Source organism: Haemaphysalis longicornis, unplaced genomic scaffold (assembly GCF_048455015.1).
Source record: "Haemaphysalis longicornis isolate Haplotype H1 unplaced genomic scaffold, Haemaphysalis longicornis Haplotype H1 scaffold_7, whole genome shotgun sequence".
Taxonomy (NCBI): Eukaryota; Metazoa; Arthropoda; class Arachnida; order Ixodida; family Ixodidae; genus Haemaphysalis; species Haemaphysalis longicornis.
In genome coordinates this window covers 3,875,982-3,898,236 of record NW_027526422.1, presented here as the reverse complement: position 1 = coordinate 3,898,236, position 22,255 = coordinate 3,875,982, and the positions used below count along the sequence as shown (strand labels likewise).

The 22,255-nt window shown below is 51.8% G+C and overlaps 1 protein-coding gene across 3 annotated transcripts in view; it reads right to left on the bottom strand.

Annotated features, from left to right (window-relative positions):
* Window positions 1–1,706: 1,706 nt before the first annotated feature.
* The window catches only part of Apkc (protein kinase C iota type), a 58,165-nt gene continuing 37,616 nt past the window's right edge, over window positions 1,707–22,255 (bottom strand). For all 3 annotated transcript variants that reach the window (XM_077675720.1, XM_077675721.1, XM_077675722.1), the window contains 2 exons: window positions 16,950–17,065; window positions 1,707–5,728 (listed from right to left, as the gene is read on the bottom strand). In XM_077675720.1, coding sequence (XP_077531846.1) covers window positions 5,641–5,728; window positions 16,950–17,065 — 204 coding nt within the window. In that variant the 3' untranslated portion in view covers window positions 1,707–5,640. The remainder of the gene's footprint in view (window positions 5,729–16,949; window positions 17,066–22,255) is intronic.

Genomic DNA, 22,255 nt, shown 5'->3' with positions numbered 1-22,255 from the left:
TCCCGATTGAGTCGTCGCTTTTTTTGGCGTAGTAATGAAAACTGACTGCCGCTTCCATGCTATAGATTGAACGTTGAGGAACCGAACTACAGCATACCACTCTTGTTTGCACCTTTCGTGCGCACATACGGCAGGAAAAAGGCACGAAGTGCGCCCACAGTGTGCATTATGGGCCGCTCAGCGGAGCATCCACACTAGCAGCGCGACGCTGTCGCCACCTACATGTCGAGCTCGCGGCGAATACCCAGACAACGGGCTAACCTGCAGCACATCGTATGGGCCTGTCCCCAGAAACCACAACACACACCACAGACAACAGTGACAAGGACTATAGAGCAATGGGAGGCAGTGTTGCTGAGCTCTGACCAAGAGTCGTCCAAATGGCCGAAGATGCCGCTAGGGCTCACGGGCTCCTGGCCGCCATCTGACGGGGAAGGACCGTTGAACACTCCTCCCCCTCCCCCAGTTTGGGCAAAATAAAGTTTTCTCATCATCATCATCACCATCGCGACAGGGACCCCCCCAATCGACCCTCTCCCTCCTAGTACACTGTAGCGTCAGCGTCGCTCATCGATGAGTGGGCACCTGGACGACGGAAGGCTATGGAGGATGGATTTCGCACCAACGTACAACGATCATAACACCGTGCTTGCAGTTTGAACGACCGGGGGGCACCTGGGTAGGATGCATATCAGGCTCCGTCCCTGAATTAGACATGGTGCTCCATTGCAGGAACTGTGGTCACACTTGCCCGTTCGTTGTGCAATGCTTAGGTTGCAGGTGGCACTGGAGCGGAGCTTCTCTGGTGCGGCACATTTTCAAGCCGGGGGTGGTTTCTCTCTGTGCTCTTGCAGGCCAGCTGCCTCAGCCCCGTGTGGCCGGCTGGAGTTCACCCGAATCAGTCTGGTTGTTGGCTAATGAGGTGGGTGGCAATGGCACCTTGTGCATCCCTGGCTCTTCCGGCTTTCGGGAGTGCGAATGACGGAAGCAGCCCAGTGCTTGCTTCTGCACAGTGCGCAGAAGCACACAGAGGTGGCCCTATCCTCTCGGTCTCAACAGGATGCACAACACGCGGCCAGGGTCCACGACCGCCCAAAGAGGTGGTCCTCGTCCATCTCTTGCGACTCGGCCCACCATGCGCATAGTTAGCGAAGTGGCGTGGTTGCGACGCTGGACGGTTGGCGTTGCTCCTGTCTTGTACTACGTGCCAGATTGCGAGGCCATGTTGCAGACTCCTCTCCACATTGCGACCATTCCCTTTTTTCAGAAGAAGAAACACCGTATTCAGCACCCCATGTCAGTTGTGTGTGCACCTATCAGCTCTCGTCCCATTCTCCGTTCATCCCTTCCAAAGAGCAAATAACTCCACATTCCTTCATGACACCACGATACCTGCCTCGCTCAAGCAGTCATCTGTTCAGGAGTGGAATTCCAAGTTCTTTCTGGTGAGTTGTAGTGGGCTGAAGGCAGGCTGTTAGTTTTTGTGCATGCCAGATGCCTGGCAATCTGAACTACGTCACCACTTGAAATGTACCTTTTAGGAACTCTGAATTGTGCCCCCACAATTCTATCACCAACCAAGTTCTCACCGTAGCAATGCACTTAGTTAAGACTTCCCTCATGTTTGTTAATAAGGGTACGAAATGCCAGGGGCCAGTCCCCCTGGAATGAGTCGAACGTGCGAACAGAGCCCACAACAAAGCCTATGGTGTGACGGTCACCTCTGTACAATACTCTTTTATTTCGGGGTCAGTATAGCTACAGAGCATTAATATAACAGCTACACAGCAGCAGTTGGCGCACACGCGCCATAAGGGCACCACCACGGCTGTAACGCGCACGGTGCAGTCGCCGGGCAGCAACAGGTACGCACAATCAACAAGCAAGACACGCCTGCGACAACAAACACCAAGCACGCCTTTCTCGCGTTGTTCGCAAGCACGAGCACGGTTATACACCCAGTAGGCCTGCGGTTATGAGAGCGCTCACTTGGAGGAAGACGGGAGGTTGCACACAGCACGCAAGGGGAAAAAGTTTTGTGCCAAATAAGGCCTCCCCGTCTGCGGTTCCCAAAAGTCGCCAAACAGTGAGCAGTGTTCGCACAACACTAGTCAGCACTCATAATGGGATCAGAAGACTCAGCATATTTTCATACTTTTGCACATCAGAAAGAGGAGGGGGAAGGGGGGAGGGAGGCAGGGCAAATATTTGATACAGAAAGAAATAAATGACACACTGGACTGACCATGCTGCAAGTTCTTTTGGTGTGTCTGCATTTTAAATGAATAACTGGCTCGTTCAGAGTGACACACGGCCGTCAATCGTCACCAGCTACAAGCATGCGGTGATACTGCCAGGGGCCAACAGACAGAGTCTGGCACGCTTCCGAAATGCTGCTGCAAAGTTGTTGAAAACAATCACAGCCAGTACAGTTAAACATGCTGTGGGGGTGTGCCAAGGCTCTGTGGTCGACACAAACCAAAACTGCTCCCCCCCATGACCAGGGCAGGGCCTCGTTAGGGGCTTGGGGCTCCTCGGGTGCCAGCATTCTAACATGCATTCCATAGGCAGGGGGAGCGCACGATTTGCGCAGAACCAAGCATTACTGTGTTCAACCATAGCTGCCAAGACCAGGTGCTGTCACTATTCGGTGTTCTGGTCCAGTCAAAACAGCGTGAGGTGACCCACGCAGATTCTCATGGGGAGAAAACAAGGAATGAAAAATGCGGGGCATGCTTCATGCACAAGTAGCCAGGTGAACTGCGCACAGCATGAAAGGCTGGTCGTCTGCCCTAACGTCGCCTCCCTCGCCCAAACGTGTGGGGACAGTTATAGAGATCTGTTGAATGAAAACATGGCAAAATCGGTTCTTGTACAAGGGTAGGGTGGTGTGTTTGTGCTGCGCAGGTTATAATAAAAACGAACGCTAAACAGCACAGGGAATGAGGCCACTACAGCCCGAAATATGCAGGGATTCGCACAACAGCCCCTCACAAGAGTGGACTGAACAGAGCACAATGATGCACCAGGGATGACAGCCTGGCAGCGCATCGGATGGTGCGCACAAGGAAATGAAAAAGGCACGTGGCAGCAGTCGTCCACAGCTGCAGTTCGACAGTTGCCAAGCACAAAACACAACCCAAAAATAACAGCAAAAATGATGCAACAGTGAATAACAAAGTGGCGAGTATAAATCACGACGGATAAGGAATGGAAACGCGACATACGCTCCAGTCATAAATACTTTGCGGTCGAGGCAGAAAATAAGGCATGCCTTCCCTAAGCAGTGGGAGCTTCCACGGGCTCCGCACGCCACACAACAAAAGCTTACGGCAGCGGTGAGGCCCCTGTGACAAAAATGAGGTTGTTGACAAAGACGTCATCACAATCATTGGAACGGCCACAGGGCCAAAGCTTTTGTCGTGTGGCGATTGACGGATCAGTGGCACCTTTCCCACCTGGGAGCCGAAAAGGAGAACACTTTGAACTCGCTAAGTCAGCAAGAGGACAGCACGTGCCTGGGCACACAGTGCTTGCAGCAGCAACCTGCACTAGGGACCTGCCACGCCCAGAGCGCCCGGCAGAACGCTTCCGAGCGTTTACCTTCCAACAATGCAGCACTGCACCAGCCTCGTCTCTGCTGTAAACAGAACGTACAAAACGGCCAACAGTGCGCATTAACAGCAAGTTCTTTTTACTCGGATGACGAAAAAGGAAGCACTTTTTCTGACGACCAGGCTTCTTCTCTGTTATTTCCTTGGGACACAAAGTTCGAAACTAACGAAGAGAAAAGCCCTACATTACAACCCATTTCCCCCTCTTCCCTTGCAAAGCGCACCTGACATGCCTTAGCATGAATGGTAAAACAAAGGTTTCGTGCCCTGTGAGAGCTCCCTGCACACTACTCCCAGCAGATTTCCAAGACTCGCCTTGCGACAACCTGTAGGTGGCAGTCAGTTTATTTCACAAAGCTCAGTGAGAGCAGAGAGGCACGCATCAGCCTTTTGCCTGCCCAGCGAGAAAATGGCAGCCACTCTCCTAGTTGGAATGGTCATGAGAACGCTTTCCTAGGTGATAAAACTAAAGGAGTGAACTATTTCGCGTCAGTGCCCTGCACGTACATGCATGGCAGGGAGGGACGGCCTCTCTGCTTGCGCCCCCTCCTAGACCTGGCCTAGCACTTGGCGCTTCTATAAATGCATCATTCCCACCAGCTCCTAGGTGCTTACTTTTTGGCAAGGTTGAGAAATAGCGTTAGCACGAGATTAAAGGTTGGCTAATTGGACACTACAACCTGCAGGCACCAAGCAGTGAGAAAAGCGGACCGTACGCAGTGATAAAAAACCCCACTTGCTCCACTTGGCAGGGAGTGCTTCACCCAGAATGAGGGCAGCAATGCTGCCAGCTGCCGAAACACCGATTACGCTAGGCCAGAGGGTGCACAATGGCTCCTTCCCACACTCCGAAGCACTGACTCTAGAAAAAGGCATCCTCTAAAAGGTCTAAAACGGGGAAGCGCCATCATTCCCGGCCAGCCCAAATGTGGGCGTAAAAGCTGCCCAAAAAGCCAGTTGTCTGGAACTAAGATGGTACAAAAGGAATGGTCAAGGCTGAGGCTACCAAGGCTGGTTCACCTGAGCACCAGGTGTTGCCCACCAGTGATGAACGAGAAGGGGGGGATTGACAAGGACACGCTACTGCCGGACGGCCTCGGGACATGGCGGTAGACATGCCTAATACTACGACGTACGCTGCACGATACAGCTGCTCTCTCAAAAGTGGCCCCTGCACACACGGCAGCAGCAGTGGACCCCAAAGAACGGCGCAGCCACTGGGCCAGCACCAGAGAAATGCGCACAAGGGGAAGCGCTGTGCTGCTGGCAGTCTCCACAATCAATGATATGAAGCACGAGGCAAGTGACCCAGCATAGCACATGGCCTCGCAGGGTTCCCGCAGCAGCCAATGCGCCCTCAAAGTGCCTGCACGCCGTGGGCAATTCGAAACAAGTGCCCTCCTTGAAGGGCACAACAAAGGCTGCCTTAAGTATCAACAGCAAAAAGCAGGGATCAAGTACTGGCCTCCACAGAGCCTAAACAAAACACGCACCTGTCAGCTATCTGGTGCACCATAACAAAAGATGCCCACTCGTCACTTCTAAAACGTGGGAGGAGAGAGAGTGAAAAGCAACAGCAATGCCGTGTGAACTTTGGCTACTCAACGCGTCACACCTTTGTGAATGCGACTACGCCAGGCTCGAGACAAAAAATATCTGAGGGGGCTCTTTCAGCTTTAAAAGAAGGCCACCCTTGCAGTGTGTGGTCCACGTAAGCAAGCCAGTGCAAATCTGTCGTCACCTGCTCAAAAGACAGGTCTGTCATTACCCTCACTTCTTTTTCAGAGCTGCCGCTCCAACATACCGCAAGCATCCCTCAGACAGCGGCAGCTTTGACCAGATTCTAGAACATGAGCGGGCAAATGCGATTTGAGCTGGCTTGGTCCTACAAGTGCGTGCTTACCGGAGGCCCCACCCCGTACGCTTACACAGCCCTCCTCGAGGAGAGGCCGCATGCGAGCTGCCTCCACGTGCGGCCACAGGAGGCTGCAAACGCAAACACCGAGCCAGGCCACACGGGCGGTGGCTACACGCAGTCCTCCAGAGACATGAGCAGCGGGTTGACGTACTCGAACCCCTCGAACTCCGACTGGTCAATCTTCGAGATGACTCTCCTGGAACAGGGCAGGAAACGGGCCGGTGAGCACCCACGGCACTCCTCCCCTTGCATGGGGGCGAGTGGAACAAAACGTTCCCGGCAACGACCAATGCTGTTTGCAGCGTGCTGCCCACTGCAGGCCTCAGCCACTGCCCATCACTCTGAAAGGCTCCGCCGAGGGCAATTCCCACTGCCTGCAGATAGAACTGCGCACAAATCCCGTCTAGGTGCCATTTCCTGGTTGTGGCCACAAGGCAGGATACAGGGTCCACTCCGTACGTTACCCTGCACCACTGTATTGTGGTGCCGTAATGTTTGCGCGTAAAATGTAGAATGAGTTACTGTGCGACGAGATGCCAGTTCGTGGCACTTGCACCCACAAGGGCAGCACTGCTAAAGCACTCGACACTCGGACACACCCTGCAAGGGCTGCAACTGCTGGGAGAGGATTGCCTCCCTTTCCACAATTTTTTTTTTTTCGCCAATGTGCCTGCTGCAACTAGTAGTGCGCCCCACCGCAGGGGCTGGAGAAGCAAGGCAATAATAACGCGAATTATGAGGAAGGCATTGGTGGTGAGCTATTTCTCGCGAGCCCCCGTCACGCTACCTTAAAGGGGTCCTGAAAGGCATCTTGAGCACACTAAATGAAGCAGCGCAATCGTTAGGTTGGGTGGTCAACGTCACCTGTGAAAAGTATAACATTTTTACGTGAAGCGGAAAGCTCAAACTTTTGTTGCAATGTTTGCTGCAGCATTCCCACCCTTTCCTGTGTGTTTTTGCACTCCACCTACTTCCCCATAAACGTCACCGATTCTCCCATGTGCGTCACAAGCAGAAATCTTGCAACTGGACGACTTCTCTCACTTTCGGCGAAAAGAAGCGTCATCTGTTCAGCGTCGACGGGTCTCGGCAGCGCCTTTGGTTAATTAGCACTTCCTGCAGCACACTTAATGCTATCATGTTTGTCCATATTTTTTTTACCTTATTACCACGCTTCTCGTTAAGGTGCGTTGGGTAGGCCGACACGACGATGACACGCGGCAACGTTGACTTCCGAGTTGGCAGACCGCCTTGTCACACGACGGCAACGGCGACACAAACCCGTCGGCCAATCGAAAGTCCGCGTGGTGTTCCATTCTTGTCCTCTGCCACAGAAACTCGTGCACTTGATGGGCCAGTTTCTCAAAATGAGCAAAATCCCATCCACCTGTGCCTTGGTCCTTTCCTTCATTGCACAGAACCCACGCCAGTTGTAGTATCTTTGTACGTGACGCCCCTTCTCAGAATTTGCTTGACACCCCTTTGACTTTGATGCCCCTTCTCAGACTTGATCACTTTGCTTGTGAAAGGTTATCCTGCCCGTACGTCCCTTATTTATGTGGTCCAGAAGTATTATGTAGGTCTCTTCTACTCCTTGCTCCTGTAATGCTTTTATCAGGGCTGCGGTTTGTACTCAGTCTATAAATGCCCCGTGAAGGGGTTTAGTGCAATCGTGTGTCAATCCTGGGAAGCCCATGGAGGCTACCTCAGCCATCCAACATGGCAGGTGACAAAGCTGCATTTGGCGACCAACGTCTGACCACACTGTGCGGCTGCAGCAACTGCTGGTCTGTCCACAACTGTTTGGGAGCAATTTTTCCAAAACCCACCTCGCTCTCTCCCTGCAGGTGTGAACTGCCTGGCACTTGACCTGTGCATTCACAATAAAGATGGCCTACTGCTGAACATACCCAGTGCACTGGAACTTGCTCGAATTAATCCCCCGCCGTGTATTTAAAGGCCAACTCAGAAAGCAGGAAGGCATTTGCGTTCGCAAAGCTCCCTGGACCCAGCTCAGTCTCTGCTGCGGAAAGAAAATAAGCTGCGTGTGTACAGAACAATGTTACGGTATGTGCCCCCACGCAACTCTTTATTTTCTTCTTCCTCAGTGGGCCACTGGGCCCGGTGCGTAGGAATTCTAATTTCGAAACTTCCAGAGCCGCGTTAATCCCCCGCCGTGTATCTACTCCGCCGTGTATTTACGTGTCTATGCCACCGCCGCACCGCCGTGAGGGGCAGCGGTGGCGTAGAGGTAGAGCGTAGAGGTGGAGCATCCGCCTCGCATGCAGAAAGACCGTGGTTCGAATCCCGGTGCCAAACAATTCCCCCCCCCCCCCAAAAAAAAATGCAATTATGGAATTGTAGATAGGGCTTGGGGTGCAGCCTGACCCCGGTGACCATTGCCGGCAATGCACTCCCTCACCAGAGCAGGATTGGCCACCCTGGTGTAGTAACGGCCACAACCTCCCATGAATACGCCAATTAACCCACGGCCCTCAGTCTCCAGTGGCTGCGAAGCAACTGACCATGGCGGCAGTTAGACCTGTGACGCAGCAGAGGGTGCTAAGAATACCTGGACCCGGACAGGCCCCCATTGGAATCTGAACCTGGCAACGTTTAACACGAGAACCTTATCTAGTGAAGCGAGTCTAGAGGTGTTGTTCGAGGAATTAAAGGGCATCAAATGGGATGTCATAGGGCTTACTGAGGTTAGGGGGACAGGTGAAGCCCTTACGGTGCTGAAAAATGGACACGTCCTATGTTACCGTGGTCTAGAGCACAGAAGGGAACTGGCAGTGGAATTTCTAGTCAACAAAAGCATAGCCGGCAACATTGAACAATACTATAGCATTAACGAAAGGGCAGCAGGTCTTGTAATTAGGCTCAATAAGAGGTACAAGCTCAAGGTGGTACAGGGCTATGCCCCCACATCCAGCCACGACGACCAGGTAGTGGAACGCTTCTATGAAGATGTGGAATCAGCAATGGCTAAAATAAAAACACAGTAATACCGTAGTTATGGGAGACTTCAATGCTAAAGTAGGCAGGAATCAGGCTGGAGACAAGGCAGTGGGGAACTATGGTCTGGGCTGTAGAAATAGCAGGGGGAACCTACTAGTCGAGTTCGCAGAACGGAATAATCTACGCATCATGAACACCTTCTTCTGCAAACGGGAGAGCCAGAAGTGGACGTGGAGTAGCCCGAATGGGGACCATAAAAATGAAATAGACTTCATATTATGCGATAACCCTGGCGTCGTGCAGGATGTGGAAGTGCTCGGAAGGGTAAGGTGTAGTGACCACCGCATGGTAAGATCTCGAACTAGGCTAGATTTGAGGAGGGACCGCAACAAGCTAGTACGAAAAAAGCCGATAAATGAGCCAACCGGAAGACGTAAAGCAGAAGAATTCAGGATCGCGCTGCAGAACCGATATTCAGCTCTTACTGAGGAAGCCGAGCTTACGACACAGGAAGCCAGCGACAACTGTGAGCCAGCGCACCGGCTACTAGCGACACCTGCCCGACACATCAGAAGCCAGCGCCGCAAGCGCACAGACTACGGGGACACCTGCCTGCTACATCGAAAGCGAGCACGAAGCCGAGCAGAGCGAGTGTGCGGCGCGCGGCCGGCGGTAGTAGCTTGAGAGGCTCCTCGAGGCGTCTTGCCTCGCTAATAAAGTTAGTTTTCTGCCTTCGAGTGCCTTGGTCGCGTCTCGGGCCCTCGCTGGCCCGCGTCGCCCCTCACAACTGGCGCAGTCGACCCCGAACCGTGCCCGGAGCAGCGCCCCGTGAAGTTTCGTCGCCCAGCGCTCCCTCCGTGTGCAAGTGCTACCGCCCACTTCGCCGGAGCCATTTCGCGCTTCGCCCTGTGTTTCGCCGACTGTCGTGTTGGCGCCTGCCCGCCCGATGAAGTAACCTGCCTTCAGTGCCCAAACCGTTCGCCCTACTCGCCCTCTCGTCTCGTAACCAGTTGCTGCCTTGTACCGCCATGCCGCTCGTGAATTGGAACGAGGCTACGCCAGAGGACCTCGCAGGCTTTACAGCAGATTATCTCCGTGAAGAGTTGGCTCGCCGAAATCTGGACGCTACCGGGCCGAAGGAAGAAGTAATAAACCGCCTTATCGCCGACATCGCTCAAAACCGCTCAGCCACGCCCACTTCCCCAGACTCCGCGGCGTCCACCCAGCGCCCTGACACAGCACCGCCTCCGCCGAGCTCAGATGCAGCACAAACTACCGAGTTGCTGACAGGTTTACTTCAGCAGCTCCTTCATGTGTCGCAACGCGCTGCAGTCCCTGTTCAAGTCACAACTCTTCCAGACCTGTCCGCATCGCTTCCTACTTACAGTGGGGACGGCGGCATTTCAGCGTCCCACTGGATTGAAGAGTTGGAGCGAACTCAAAACCTTGCTTCGTGGCAGCCTTCAACACTACTCGCCGTCGCCATGGGCAAACTTCGTGGAGCGGCCGCTGATTGGAAAGCCGTCATTGGTCGTCAATGCCCGACGTGGGAAACGTTCAGGCAAGCGTTCCTAGATCAATTCAGCGCCAAGCAGACCTTGCTGCAGTGGCAACAAGCAGTAACTTGTCGCGTGCAAGCACACGAAGAGAATCTTGTCAACTACTCTCTGGCAAAGCTGAAGCTCATCTCTGGATGCCCAGTCACTCTCTCGGACACTCAGCGCATAGAGTACGCCCTTCAAGGCATTGCCGACTCGTACCTGGCCACTACTATAGCAGCACAACGACCAGCGACCGTCGCAGCATATATGGACATTGTCACTCAGCTTGATCAAACACTGAGCCATTCGGCCATTCCATTTTCACGCCCAGGGTATCTAAACGCCACACCACCCACTCCAAGCCTACAGTCGCCTTCCCGCAACTCAGCGTACATGAATCCTCAGGCTGTGTCAGACAGAACGAGCCGGCCACAGCGAATTTCAGCCTTGCCACCAGACCAGCAAGAGTTCCGATACCACACCATCTCCGCTAAACATGGCGCTCCTGCCTACCGTCCTGGACAGAACTTGGCCGAAGCTGTGTGCTTCCAATGCCGCCAAAAAGGACATCTCGCATCCAAGTGTCCATCTAGAGCTACCGCTCCAACGTCTAGTACACATTCTTCCCCAGCTCTCCACAGTACCCCTTCGGAAACCCTTGATGGATCACTGGTCCAGTGTGCCCTTGTTACCACCACAATTGCTGGGATTGGTCAAGTGGATGCATTTCCCGACAGTGGATCGAAAGTGACGCTTGTTTCCCGCTGCCTGGTCAGCTCTTTGCCCCTCTTGCCCTGGACTAGACCCCCTCTAGTCGTCGTCGGTGGAGAAACAGTAGCTCCAGCTGGTGCCGTATGTTTGAAGGTTTCTGTCGGACCTATCACCGCCTTGGTTGAAGCAGCCGCCCTCCATAATAATGCTGTGCCACTTATATTAGGTGAAGACTGGTTTTCTGCAAGCCATGCACAATTGGTGTTTCAGCCACCCATGCCAACTGAAATTCGCCACGCACCCACAGGAACGATTGTTCGGTGCCATGAACGACTGTTGCCCAGGATGTCGAACGCTGTTATGATCCAGGGGTCCTTGTTCAATCACCATATGCCTGGACACCACAGCTCAGCAGGACTCCAGTGTTTGCCACTCCCAGGACCAGATGAGCCGCCGTGGTTAGCACTATCTTGCCAAGAGGATGTTCCCAACAACTACAGCCCCTCTCCTGAATGCAAGCAAGCTGCTTCTCCAACAGTTGAAGTTTGCATTGACCCATCCTTGCCCGCTGCTCAACTCGGTGGCCACTTGCCAGTAGCTCAACAACAGGAAATTACGAGCATTCTTTTAAAACACGCTGAAGTGTTCGCTCATGGAGAGGATGACTTGGGTTTGTACGAGGGTGTTGAACACTCAATTCACCTTCTCCCGGACGCTGTGCCATACAGTCGATCCCCCTACCGCTACTCGGCTGCAGACCGTCGTTTTCTTGAGACCCAAACAAGCACACTCCTGCGGCAAGGCATCATTCTTCCAGTCTTCGGACCTTGGGCATTCCCCGCAGTGGTTGTCAGCAGAGGTAGTAAGAAGCGCTTTTGTGTCAACTATGTGCCCCTAAATAAGATGACCGTGAGCGTCGTACAGCCACTTCCTCATGCCGATGACATCATGGATGACATTGCCGGTTCACAGTACTTTGCCTGTCTGGACCTAAAGTTTGCGTACTGGCAGGTTCGTGTTCGGGAAGAAGACCAAGCAAAAACCGCTTTTGTTACCCACCAGGGAACCTTCATGTGGACCCGCATGCCATTCGGGCTGAAGAATGCGCCTGCCACATTCCAGCATGCCATGCAGTCAATTTTTGCCAACTTACAGCCACATTGCTCAAAATGTGGTGTGCGAGTCTACTTGGATGATGTTCTGGTCTTTGCACCAACTTTTAATGAGTTTGCGAGACTACTTGATGAAGTCCTTCGTCTACTCCACACCAGTGGATTCAAGGTTTCACTTGATAAATGCAAGTTTGGTTTGGAGTCCATCAAGTTTCTGGGATTCATTCTGAGCAGTAACGGCAAGCAACCTGACCCTGCTAAAGTCGACGCCATCCTGAAAATCCCGCAGCCTGCGAACAGCAAAGCAGTCTTGTCATGGCTCCAGACTGCCAACTTCTATCGCCGTTTTGTGAAGAATTTCTCCAGGATCACAGCCCCCTTGCAGAGTCTCATTCGGTCTGAAGAGTTCGCCTGGACCAGTGACTGCGATGAAGCTTTTCAACGAATACGCACAGCACTAACAACAGCACCTGTACTCGGCCATTTCGATCCAGACGCCCAAACCACTGTCACAACTGATGCCTCTGGAACAGCAATTGGTGCTGTGCTTTCCCAGAAGCAGCGTGGCAAAGAAACTGTCATTGAATATGCGAGTCGTGCACTGACTGCTGAGGAGAAAAAGTTGCACAGTAACGTGTGGGAGTGTATTGGTGTTCACTGGGCAGTCACTATTAAGTTCCGCCACTATTTACTTGGCAAGAAATTTTGCCTGTTAACCGACAACTGGACTGTTGCGTGCTTGACAGCCAACATCAGGCCTTCACGTCGTTTTACCACCATGTTGATGGATCTTACAGAGTTCGACTTCACGGTACAGCACCATCCTGGTCGCCAAAACGTGGTTGCTGACATGCTGTCGCGACTATCTGCAGCAGTTTTCCACCAGCCACAGTCTCTAGCAGCTATGCAAGCAGAAGACGAAGAGTGCCAGGATCTTCGTCGCTCCCTGTCATCTTCAGAATCTCCAGAGCATGACATTTCCGTAATTGATGACATCTTGTACCATAGCGATGGGACCACAGGTGCGCAAACCATCATAGTGCCAGCGAAGATGCGCCAAGCTGTGTTGGAAGTTGTTCAGGATGGTGGAGGCCACATGGATGTAACCCGTACTCTGGCCAAAGTGAGAGAACGCTACTGGTGGCCAAACGTTGCACCCTCAGTGACTCGCTACGTCACAGCATGTCAGATCTGCCAGAGCACCAACCGCCCAGTGTCTAAAAGTGTCGGCAAAATGGGCCTCATGCCAGTGTCCGACACCCCTTTTGCCTTAATTGCCATTGATCACATCACCATGCCAGCTGCTGCAGGAACGAAGTACATTTTAAATGTAATTGACTGCGCCACACGCTTCATCATCCCAGCAGCTGTGACTTCAACAGCAGCCAAAGAGGTGATAGCACATTTGCAGTCAGTGTTCTTTAGGTTTGGTTGCCCTGATGACTGCATGTGCGATCATGGCGCCGCCTTTGAATCTCACCAGTTCAAGCACTTCATGCGCATGCATGGCGCAGAGATCCACTACTCGGTTGCATACCGTGCAGCCAGCAATGGCCTAGTAGAGAGAAGCAACGGGACTTTAATCTCAGTTCTTCGGAAGCTGTGTCCAAGTGACCCTACCTCTTGGGACAACAAGCTCGAAGAAGCTGCTTTTGCTATTAACACAAGCTACAGTGCCAGCAGCTGTTTCTCTCCATTTGAACTACTTTACGGATACGTTCCCAAGCTTCCATATCAACGTCACCGTCCCGCCACAGCAAGGACACTGCAAGACCGCCTCCTAACGTTGTCCCAGAACCGGGCTACTGCAGCAGGCAATACTGAGGAAGCCCAAGAGAAACGAAAGGAAGCGTATGATCAATCCCATAGGGACCACTCCTTTCACGTCGGCCAGTTCGTTTGGGTGCGCCGCCAAGAGCCTGTAACAGATGGTACTGGAAAGTTGGCACCCAAATTCAAGGGAGTATATCAAATCACTGACCAGAAAACGCCTGTTACGTTTGTCGTTAGCCGCATATCTGGTCAAGGGCCTCGTGATCGGATCCAAGACAGGGTAGTCCACGTGTCTCAACTCAAGCACTATGTGCCACCTTATATCGAGCCCTACATCCTAAAGAGCCAAAATTTGTCTCTGTGTGAATGTTCCACCTCTCGCAGTGTTAGTAAGGAGCCATCTCAACCGCCAGCCTCTCCTGGACCTGCAATCCTGCCTCCGGCGGTACCCTCATCTCGACCCCAGCGCCAAAGGCGCCTACCCGAGCGCTTGAAGGACTATTCCCTCTCGCAATGAAGGCAGCAAGCAGTGCCACTTCCGTGACCAAAGAGACTTGGTCCAACAGAGAGGAGCTGGATGTGAGCCAGCGCACCGGCTACTAGCGACACCTGCCCGACACATCAGAAGCCAGCGCCGCAAGCGCACAGACTACGGGGACACCTGCCTGCTACATCGAAAGCGAGCACGAAGCCGAGCAGAGCGAGTGGGCGGCGCGCGGCCGGCGGTAGTAGCTTGAGAGGCTCCTCGAGGCGTCTTGCCTCGCTAATAAAGTTAGTTTTCTGCCTTCGAGTGCCTTGGTCGCGTCTCGGGCCCTCGCTGGCCCGCGTCGCCCCTCACACAACCTTACACGCATTATCACGGAGTGTGCAGTAGAAGTCGGGGGCACGATGGCTAGACAGGATACTGGTAAACTTTCCCAGGAGACGAGATCTAATTAGGAAATGGCAAACCATGACAATCTCCACCCCAGCTGAATGAATAGAACTAGTGGAGCTATCGAAGTTAATCAATAAGCGTAAGACAGCTGACATATGAAAGTATAATATGGAGAGGATCGAATACGCTGTAAAGAAAGGAGGTAGCCTGAAAGCAGTGAAGAGGCGTCTTGGCGTGGGGAAAAATCAGATGTATGCACTTAAAGACAAGCTAGGCAATGTCATCACAAATAGGGATAAAACAGTCACAGTAGCCGAGGAGCTCTATAGGGATTTGCACTAGCCGGGACATCCAGGATAATGCCGAACGAGAAAGTAGTTCAGAGGAGATAGACATCCCACCAGTAACGACCGAAGAAGTAAGGAAGGCTTTGAAAGAAATGAAAGGGGGCAAAGCACCTGGTGAGGATCAGATAACAGCAGACGTCTTGAAGGATGGCGGAGAAATTGTACTTGAAAAACTGGCAAACCTGTATACGCAACGCCTAATTACCGCAAGTGTACCGGAACCTTGGAAGAACACGAACATCATCCTTATCCATAAGAAAGGTGACATGAAGGACTTTAAAAATTACAGGCCAATCAGCTTACTGTCAGTCGTCTACAAGGTACTTTCCAAGGTAATCGCTAACAGAATTTCTGCAACCTTAGATTTCAGTCAACCTAAAGAACAAGCAGGGTTCCGTAAAGGCTATTCGACAATGGACCATATTCACACGATCAATCAGGAGATAGAGAAGTGCGCTGAGTATACTGAACTCCTATATATAGCCTTCATAGATTATGAGAAAGCATTTGACTCAGTCGAAACCTCAGCAGTCATTCAGGCATTACGGAACCAGGGGGTAGATGAGCATTATGCAAGAACACTAGAGGATATCTACAATGGGTCCACAGCTACCATCATCCTTCATAAGGAGAGCAGTAAAATACCTATAAGGAAGGGCGTCAGACAAGGAGACACAATCTCTCCACTGTTATTCACAGCATGTTTACAAGAAGTATTCAGAACATTGGACTGGGAACACGTAAGAGTAAGGGTTAATGGAGAATGCCTCAGTAACCTCAGATCTGCTGATGACGTTGTCTTGCTAAGTAACTCGGGGGACGAATTGCAAAGCATGCTTTCCGCACTAGACGTACAGAGTACAACCGTGGGCTTGAAAATTAATATGCAGAAAACTAAAGTAATGATCAATAACCTCGGGACAGCACAGCAGTTTGGGATAGGGGGCGAGGTAGTGGAAGTGGTAAAAGAATATATCTACTTAGGCCAAATTGTGACCCCGGATCCCAACCATGAGGCAGAGATAATTAGAAGGATCAGAATGGGGTGGAGTGCATATGGCAGACATTCTCAGATAATGAATAGCAGCCTACTATTGTCCCTGAAGAAGAAAGTGTATGACAGCTGCATCTTACCGGTATTCACCTACTGGGCAGAAACTTGGAGGCTCACGAAGAGGGTTCAACCTTAAATTGAGAACGACTCAGAAGGCAATCGAGCGGAAAATGATAGGTGTAATATTAAGGGACAAGAAGAGAGCGGAGTGGGTCAGGGAACAAACGCGTGTTAAAGACATACTAGTAGAAATTAAGAAGAAGAAATGGACGTGGGCAGGGCATGTAATGCGAAGGCAAGATAACCGTTGGTCGTTAAGGGTGGTAACAGAGTGGATCCCTAGAGAAGGCAAGTGTAGCAGGGGGCGGCAGAAAGATAGGCAGACGAGATCAAGAAGTTTGCAGGGATAAATTGGTCACAATTGGCACAGGACCGGGGTAATTGGAGAATAATAGGAGAGGCCTTGGCCCTGCAGTGGGCGTAGATAGGCTCGTGATGGTGGTGATGATGATGATGAAATAATAGCATTTCAAACACACAGTAGAGACCACTAAAGAAGATTGGTGGTAAATAAAGCTTCCTCCTCACAAGCCAAAGAATCAGGGCAGACTATTTTTGCCCTTCTTCTCTGCATTGCTTTTCGCGGCCTGTTGTGTCACTTAGCTAATATCGATTACTAACCCCAAGCTATTGTATAATTGATTGCCATTCACTCGTATTACATGTTGCTTGTTTGCTTGATCTAATTCATTGTTTGTTAGTATTCATCGAGCACCCCCTTAGTTTTTAACTTTGAGACCCTCGTCTGTGTATTATTATTACTGTACTACTTTCTTGGAATCACTAATAAACTGAAACAGTAAGCTGCAATTACAACCTTTAAATTGAGATTGATTTTGTCACTGAAAGCAGGAAGAATATAACAAGACTGATGAACCAGAAAGAAAAAAAAAAGTACAGCTAAGCCAACTACATTTTGTTCCTTTTGGTATAGTTGTCGACCAAACCACTCGCACGCCACAGGAGGCCCGCCCCACTCACGTATCATCGGGCGTCAGCTGCACAGGCTCGCTGGTGAACTGCGGGTCGAAGTGCTCAAAGTCCCGCTCGGTGCCCAGCTTGGGCTTGTACGGCGGCGCCACCTGCTTGCCCTCCAGCTGCAAGGGGAAGGAGGAAAGGGCACGCACTGCAGCACGGGCAGGGAGAGGAGACCCAACCACGTCCCATCCACAGAGTCACGTGCCGTCATGGGCTCTGCCACAGCAGCGGGCACTGTTTCTCTCCTGTGTGGCTTTTTTCGCTCTTGAAGCCAAAATCAACAAAACACGGTAACCTTTGGTCCCTTCTTTTGCCTGCTCGGAACTGCTCTGAGCAGGCAAAAAGGTCTTGTCTTGGATGAAATGTCAAAAAATCTTTCGGAGCTCCTACCTTTGGTTAACAAACCAAGTTCAATCTTTTGCAAATAATACTGTTGTTTCTGGCCGCCACAGGCGGCTTTTGAGCCTGTTGGCGAGCCACGACAGGCGGCAATGCAAGGCAGTACATGATGTGAGCACACTCGCTGAAGCATGGCTTGCCAGACACTGACGCCAGATTTCCCCCTAGCACACGTTAGTGTGAAGCTCTCTATGGTCCAACTGTCCCAGTCGCAAGGCGGCCCATTTTGAGGTGGCACCCTTAAAACAAATGGCAGATTCAAAGCACGCAGAGGGCAACTTGCTGTCACATGAATGGCAGAGTGCAACACCTGCTATACACGGGGAGCAACACGTGGAGAGAGCAACATGTGTTCCACTGGCTCATGCCATTCACTTTCCCTGGGGGCAACCACCGGACACCACCCCCATTGGCAGACATGCAAGATGGCCCCTTGGCCACACTTATCCCGACCGTACTGCAGAATGCCTGGACACAACCAGCCGCTTTCGGAAAGCAACACCCCAGCCAGCTGGCCAATAAGCCACTGTCAAGAGCAGCCTAACACACACTCCAAAATTTCACTTTCAAAATCACATTCTGCCTGGCCATTTGGGGCAGGCTTGCACATGTTTCGGGCACCCTCTGGTCTTTGACTGTGCCAGCAGAAGTAGGGTCCTTTAGCACAGATCCGGCACCCCCCCATTGCTGCTAAGGGCCTGACGCCTCGGTAAAAGCGGGCAGGGGGGCAGGGCGACGCAAATTTATCACAACAGAAGAACAGCACTGCTACCGCACATTCCAACGCCACATCCACTGGAGTGATGCATTGATTGCCAGTCCATTTTCAATGCAAAGGCATTAAGCATGCAACATGCTCTGAGCACTGCAAATAAACCTGTGCAACGCTTAGATTACACTGGCAGGAATACTCGAGCCAAATATTACATGTGTACGTGAAGCGGTAAGATTGCCAACCGCCAAGAAAGACACAGAAAAATCAATCATGCTCTCTTCGATTTCCCTCATTATGCGCCGCTGTGGCTGCCCTATTAGCTGTGGCTGGTCAGCTTTGCGGTTTATTTCTTGCATTTCCCGTGACGATCCCCCGTTGTCGACACTGTGCACCAGCCTCTTTTATGCCTGAACCTGTTATGGCGTTTCTTTTGTGTTTTGAGTGCATGCAGAGTTTGAGCGACAAACTCAGCACCTCCCTTTCAACCAGACTACTCGACAACAAATGTTTATTACTTCGAAAATGCCCTACCAGCCTGAACGTGCGACTGCAAGCAGGCACCAATACCTGCTTTTTTGTTGCACCAGACCGGACACAGACCCCTCCACGTTGAGTAGAAAAGGAGAAAACAAACTCCCCGGCCCGTAATATATTGGAAGCCACCGAAGAGAGCGCCACTAGCCACCCCCCTTCCTGGGAGAGAGCGTGCAGCTTTCGTCCGTAGTCCGCGGTCGAGCTGAGAGGGAACAATTATGGGCGATTTTTTATCTCGTGTGGCTTTGGTAATAGTGAACAGATTTTTATAATTCTTGCGGGATGAGATTGCTGGGACAATAGACTTTACCCCAAAAACCATTGCAAATAGTCGGCGATAAGTGCTGCAGGGACCCTTAAATGGCCCCTTGAGCGGAAAAGCTGGCAACAGTGTTTGCGATTGCCAAAGTGCCGGAAGCACCATGGGAGCTGCTTTGCCCAAGGTCACAGCAGATGTGCCTCAGAAATGAAAAAAGGCACTCAACGCATATGCTTCGTCATGGAAGCCGTGCAGTCAAACCTCAAGGTGCCACACGAATGCAGTGGGGGATGTCACCACCCGAGCGTTATGCGCAAAAAGAAGGCCAATGACGAACGTTAGCGCTGGCTTCACCCAGCAGCACAGAAGTCACCAGTGAGCCAGGCCACTCTGTTGTTGTTGTTGGTAAACTTTATTGACACACAAAGAAAAAGACCCCCCAAGTCCAGGATTCTGAAAGGAAAAAAAATTATCTATACAGACGGGAGAACCTGACGAACGTGAGCCACCAAAGCTCGCCACCAGGCCACTCGGTCTGTTCCCTCCGGCAGCACGAGCCAGTCTTGGAGAGAAGAGGGAGGAGGTGAAAGGGATTTAAGATAAGGTGAGAGTGATGGTTGTGAAGCAGAACACTCCCAAAGAACATGCGGCGTATTGGGAAAGCCACGACACTTAGAGCACCGTGCAGGGCTGCGATGGCCTTCTAGTCGATGTAAAATGTGTGGGGTTGGAAGGCTGTCCGTTTGCGCTTGCCGGATAAGACTTGCCGGATCTGCCCGGGGTAACAGGTGAGAGGGAGATGGAAGAGTCTGCCTATCCCTGACTAACTGCTGCACAGTCTGGCGTGGATGGAGACGAGCTTGTCGCACCTGCGTGGGTGGGTGGAAAGGGATTGGCCAGGGCGTCTCCGAGTCGATCTCCCGGTTGGGACGGAGCACGGGAGAGCTGATGCGCCAGCTCGTTGCCCGGGACGCCTGCGTGACCAGGAACCCAGTCCAGCACGTAGCTAGTACCAGTGTGTTTGGCCTGATGAGTGTGGAGTGCACGCATCATATTGATAGGAAGCGTTTGCTCCAGGAACAACCGCAAAGCATCCTGACTGTCGCTGAGGATCACGTGGTTACCAGGAATGGCTAACGATAAGATTGCGTCAGTTATTGCTTGAGCCTCAAGAAACAGGGTGGAAGGAACGGCCGAGTATCTTTTCTGCAAGGGCGGGTAGTAGGAGGAACAACTACTGTGACGCCGCATGCGTCTTTGGATGAGGAGGAGGCATCTGTGTACATCACTGTTGCTAGATCACCATAGCGGTAGAGAAGAGTGCATATTCGAGCTCGATGACCTCCTGGATGTGAGGTTGCGGATGCGTTGAATAGAATGGTAGGAAGTGTTATGCGAGGGAGGGGATACCGAGGGGGGTATGTCGCTGTAATCTCGGGTAAGGAAGATACATCGTAATGAAGTGAGGATAGGAGGAGACGCCCATGCCAAGTAAGCTGGAGACGAGTGTGTTGTGTCGCCAAATGAAGATCAACTCGATCTGACAATGACGCGAACGGCTGAGCAGTTTCCAACTTAGCGAGGGGGTATATCGAGGTTCCCCTAGAGCCAGATGGGTGGCAGGCTGGAGGAGCCGCTCAAGCTGGGACCGCTGCAATGACGTTAATTTTACGTATGGCAGTGCGTAAAGTACGCGAGTATATATTAGGGAGTTTACAAGTCGCGCAATATCGTGTTCTCGTAGGCCTTGGCGAGTCGGGTCAGCCTGCCGATTATGTGTTAATTGGGCAATTTGAGCCTTACATCGATTGAGCCACTTTGAGGCCTTCCCATCATCCTGCAGGTGGAAGCTGAGGACGCGCAGCCAGGCCTTACGTGGAAGAGGAATAGCATCTATCACGAGTTCTACTTGAGAACGCTGGTCGCTAGCTTTAGCCCACAAACGCTCGTCAGTGACCACGAGGTACTCAGACTTCTGCGGAGATAGTGTGAGACTTATGTTTGACCCGAACGAGTGGACCGCATCAATGCCAGCCTGAAGTGTGTCGGACAGTGCAGTTGGGCTGCCGGTAGAACACCAAAGGGTTATGTCGTCGGCGTACAGTCCAAACGAGAGATTAGAAATTGAATGTAGCAGACGAGGCAGGGGGCGAAGTGCTAAATTGAACAGAGTAGCAGAAAGGACAGATCCCTGAGGAACTCCACTGGTAGGAAGGAGTCCAGGGGGTTTGGCGGTAGTCCTCTAACACCAGAGAGTGTAGTTGTGTGGTCAGAAAATTATGAATGTAGTACAGTCGGGAGCTAGGTGTAAGTATCTGGATTTGCTCAAGAATGGCAGAGAGTGAAACTGCATCAAACGCCTTTTAGAAGTCTAGACTCACGATTGCTCTAAGATGGGCTGCGCTTGGATATGCGTACACCTCTTGTTAGATTCGCAGCATTGTATCCTGTGTTGACCTGTGAGCATGGAATCCAGTCATAGTCCAATCAAAGAATTGCTATGTTCAAGAAGCCAAGTGAGACGATGCAGGACCATACGCTCCATCAGTTTTCCAACACAGGACGTAAGTGAAATTGGGCGTAGACTGTTCAAAGCAAGTGATTTGCTTGGTTTTGGGACAGGGCAGTTGTTAGTAGTCTTCCACTCAGGGGGGATACAGCCTGTTTGCCATGCTTCATTGATGAAATGTAGAAGAATTTCTAGAGCGGAGTTTGGAAGGTTCCTTAAAGGGCCCCTGAGATGGGGTTTTTCGGGGGGTCGATGGTATCGGAGCACAACGGCTATTTCTTGAACTAATCGTGACGTAACAGTGCGCTCTTGATTTAATCAATTTTTTACGAGCTTAAAAACATCAGAAAGCTACAAAAAACATCTTTAGTGTGTGTGTGCGTTTACACAGTCGCACATATTTGTTTTATACCGGAGTGAAAAGCACTTACACACCGGGCCAAACCGGGCTTGACGCTCCTCCGTTCTCGGCGGAAGGATACAGTGAGCGCAGGAGCAACGACGCTTGCAGCCGGCGTGATCGCTCAGCGCTCCGTGTCTGGAGTTAAGTATCATCAATTTTCTTTGCATTTGCTTTCTTGGACGCTGTACCCGAAAGGATTCTTTGCGCTATCTGTGTTTCGAGCGTAGCCTCGACGTTGTTTCAGTTATGAGGTGGTAACGAATGGCGCGCCAAGGGAGCGCCGCGCCGACGACGAAGGCGGAGCTCCGCACGCAGCGCTTGGACGACGCCGGGCACTGCTCGTGTTCACGAGGCGCACGCTCAAGTGCGCTCACGCGTGCTGAATAAATCAGTTCAAGCCCAAACGCTGTCACAGCTGATTCTCTGCAGCGGTCGCGACAAGGGCAAGAACATGCCCGTAACGACAACTCCTGCCAAAGAGTTTCATTTC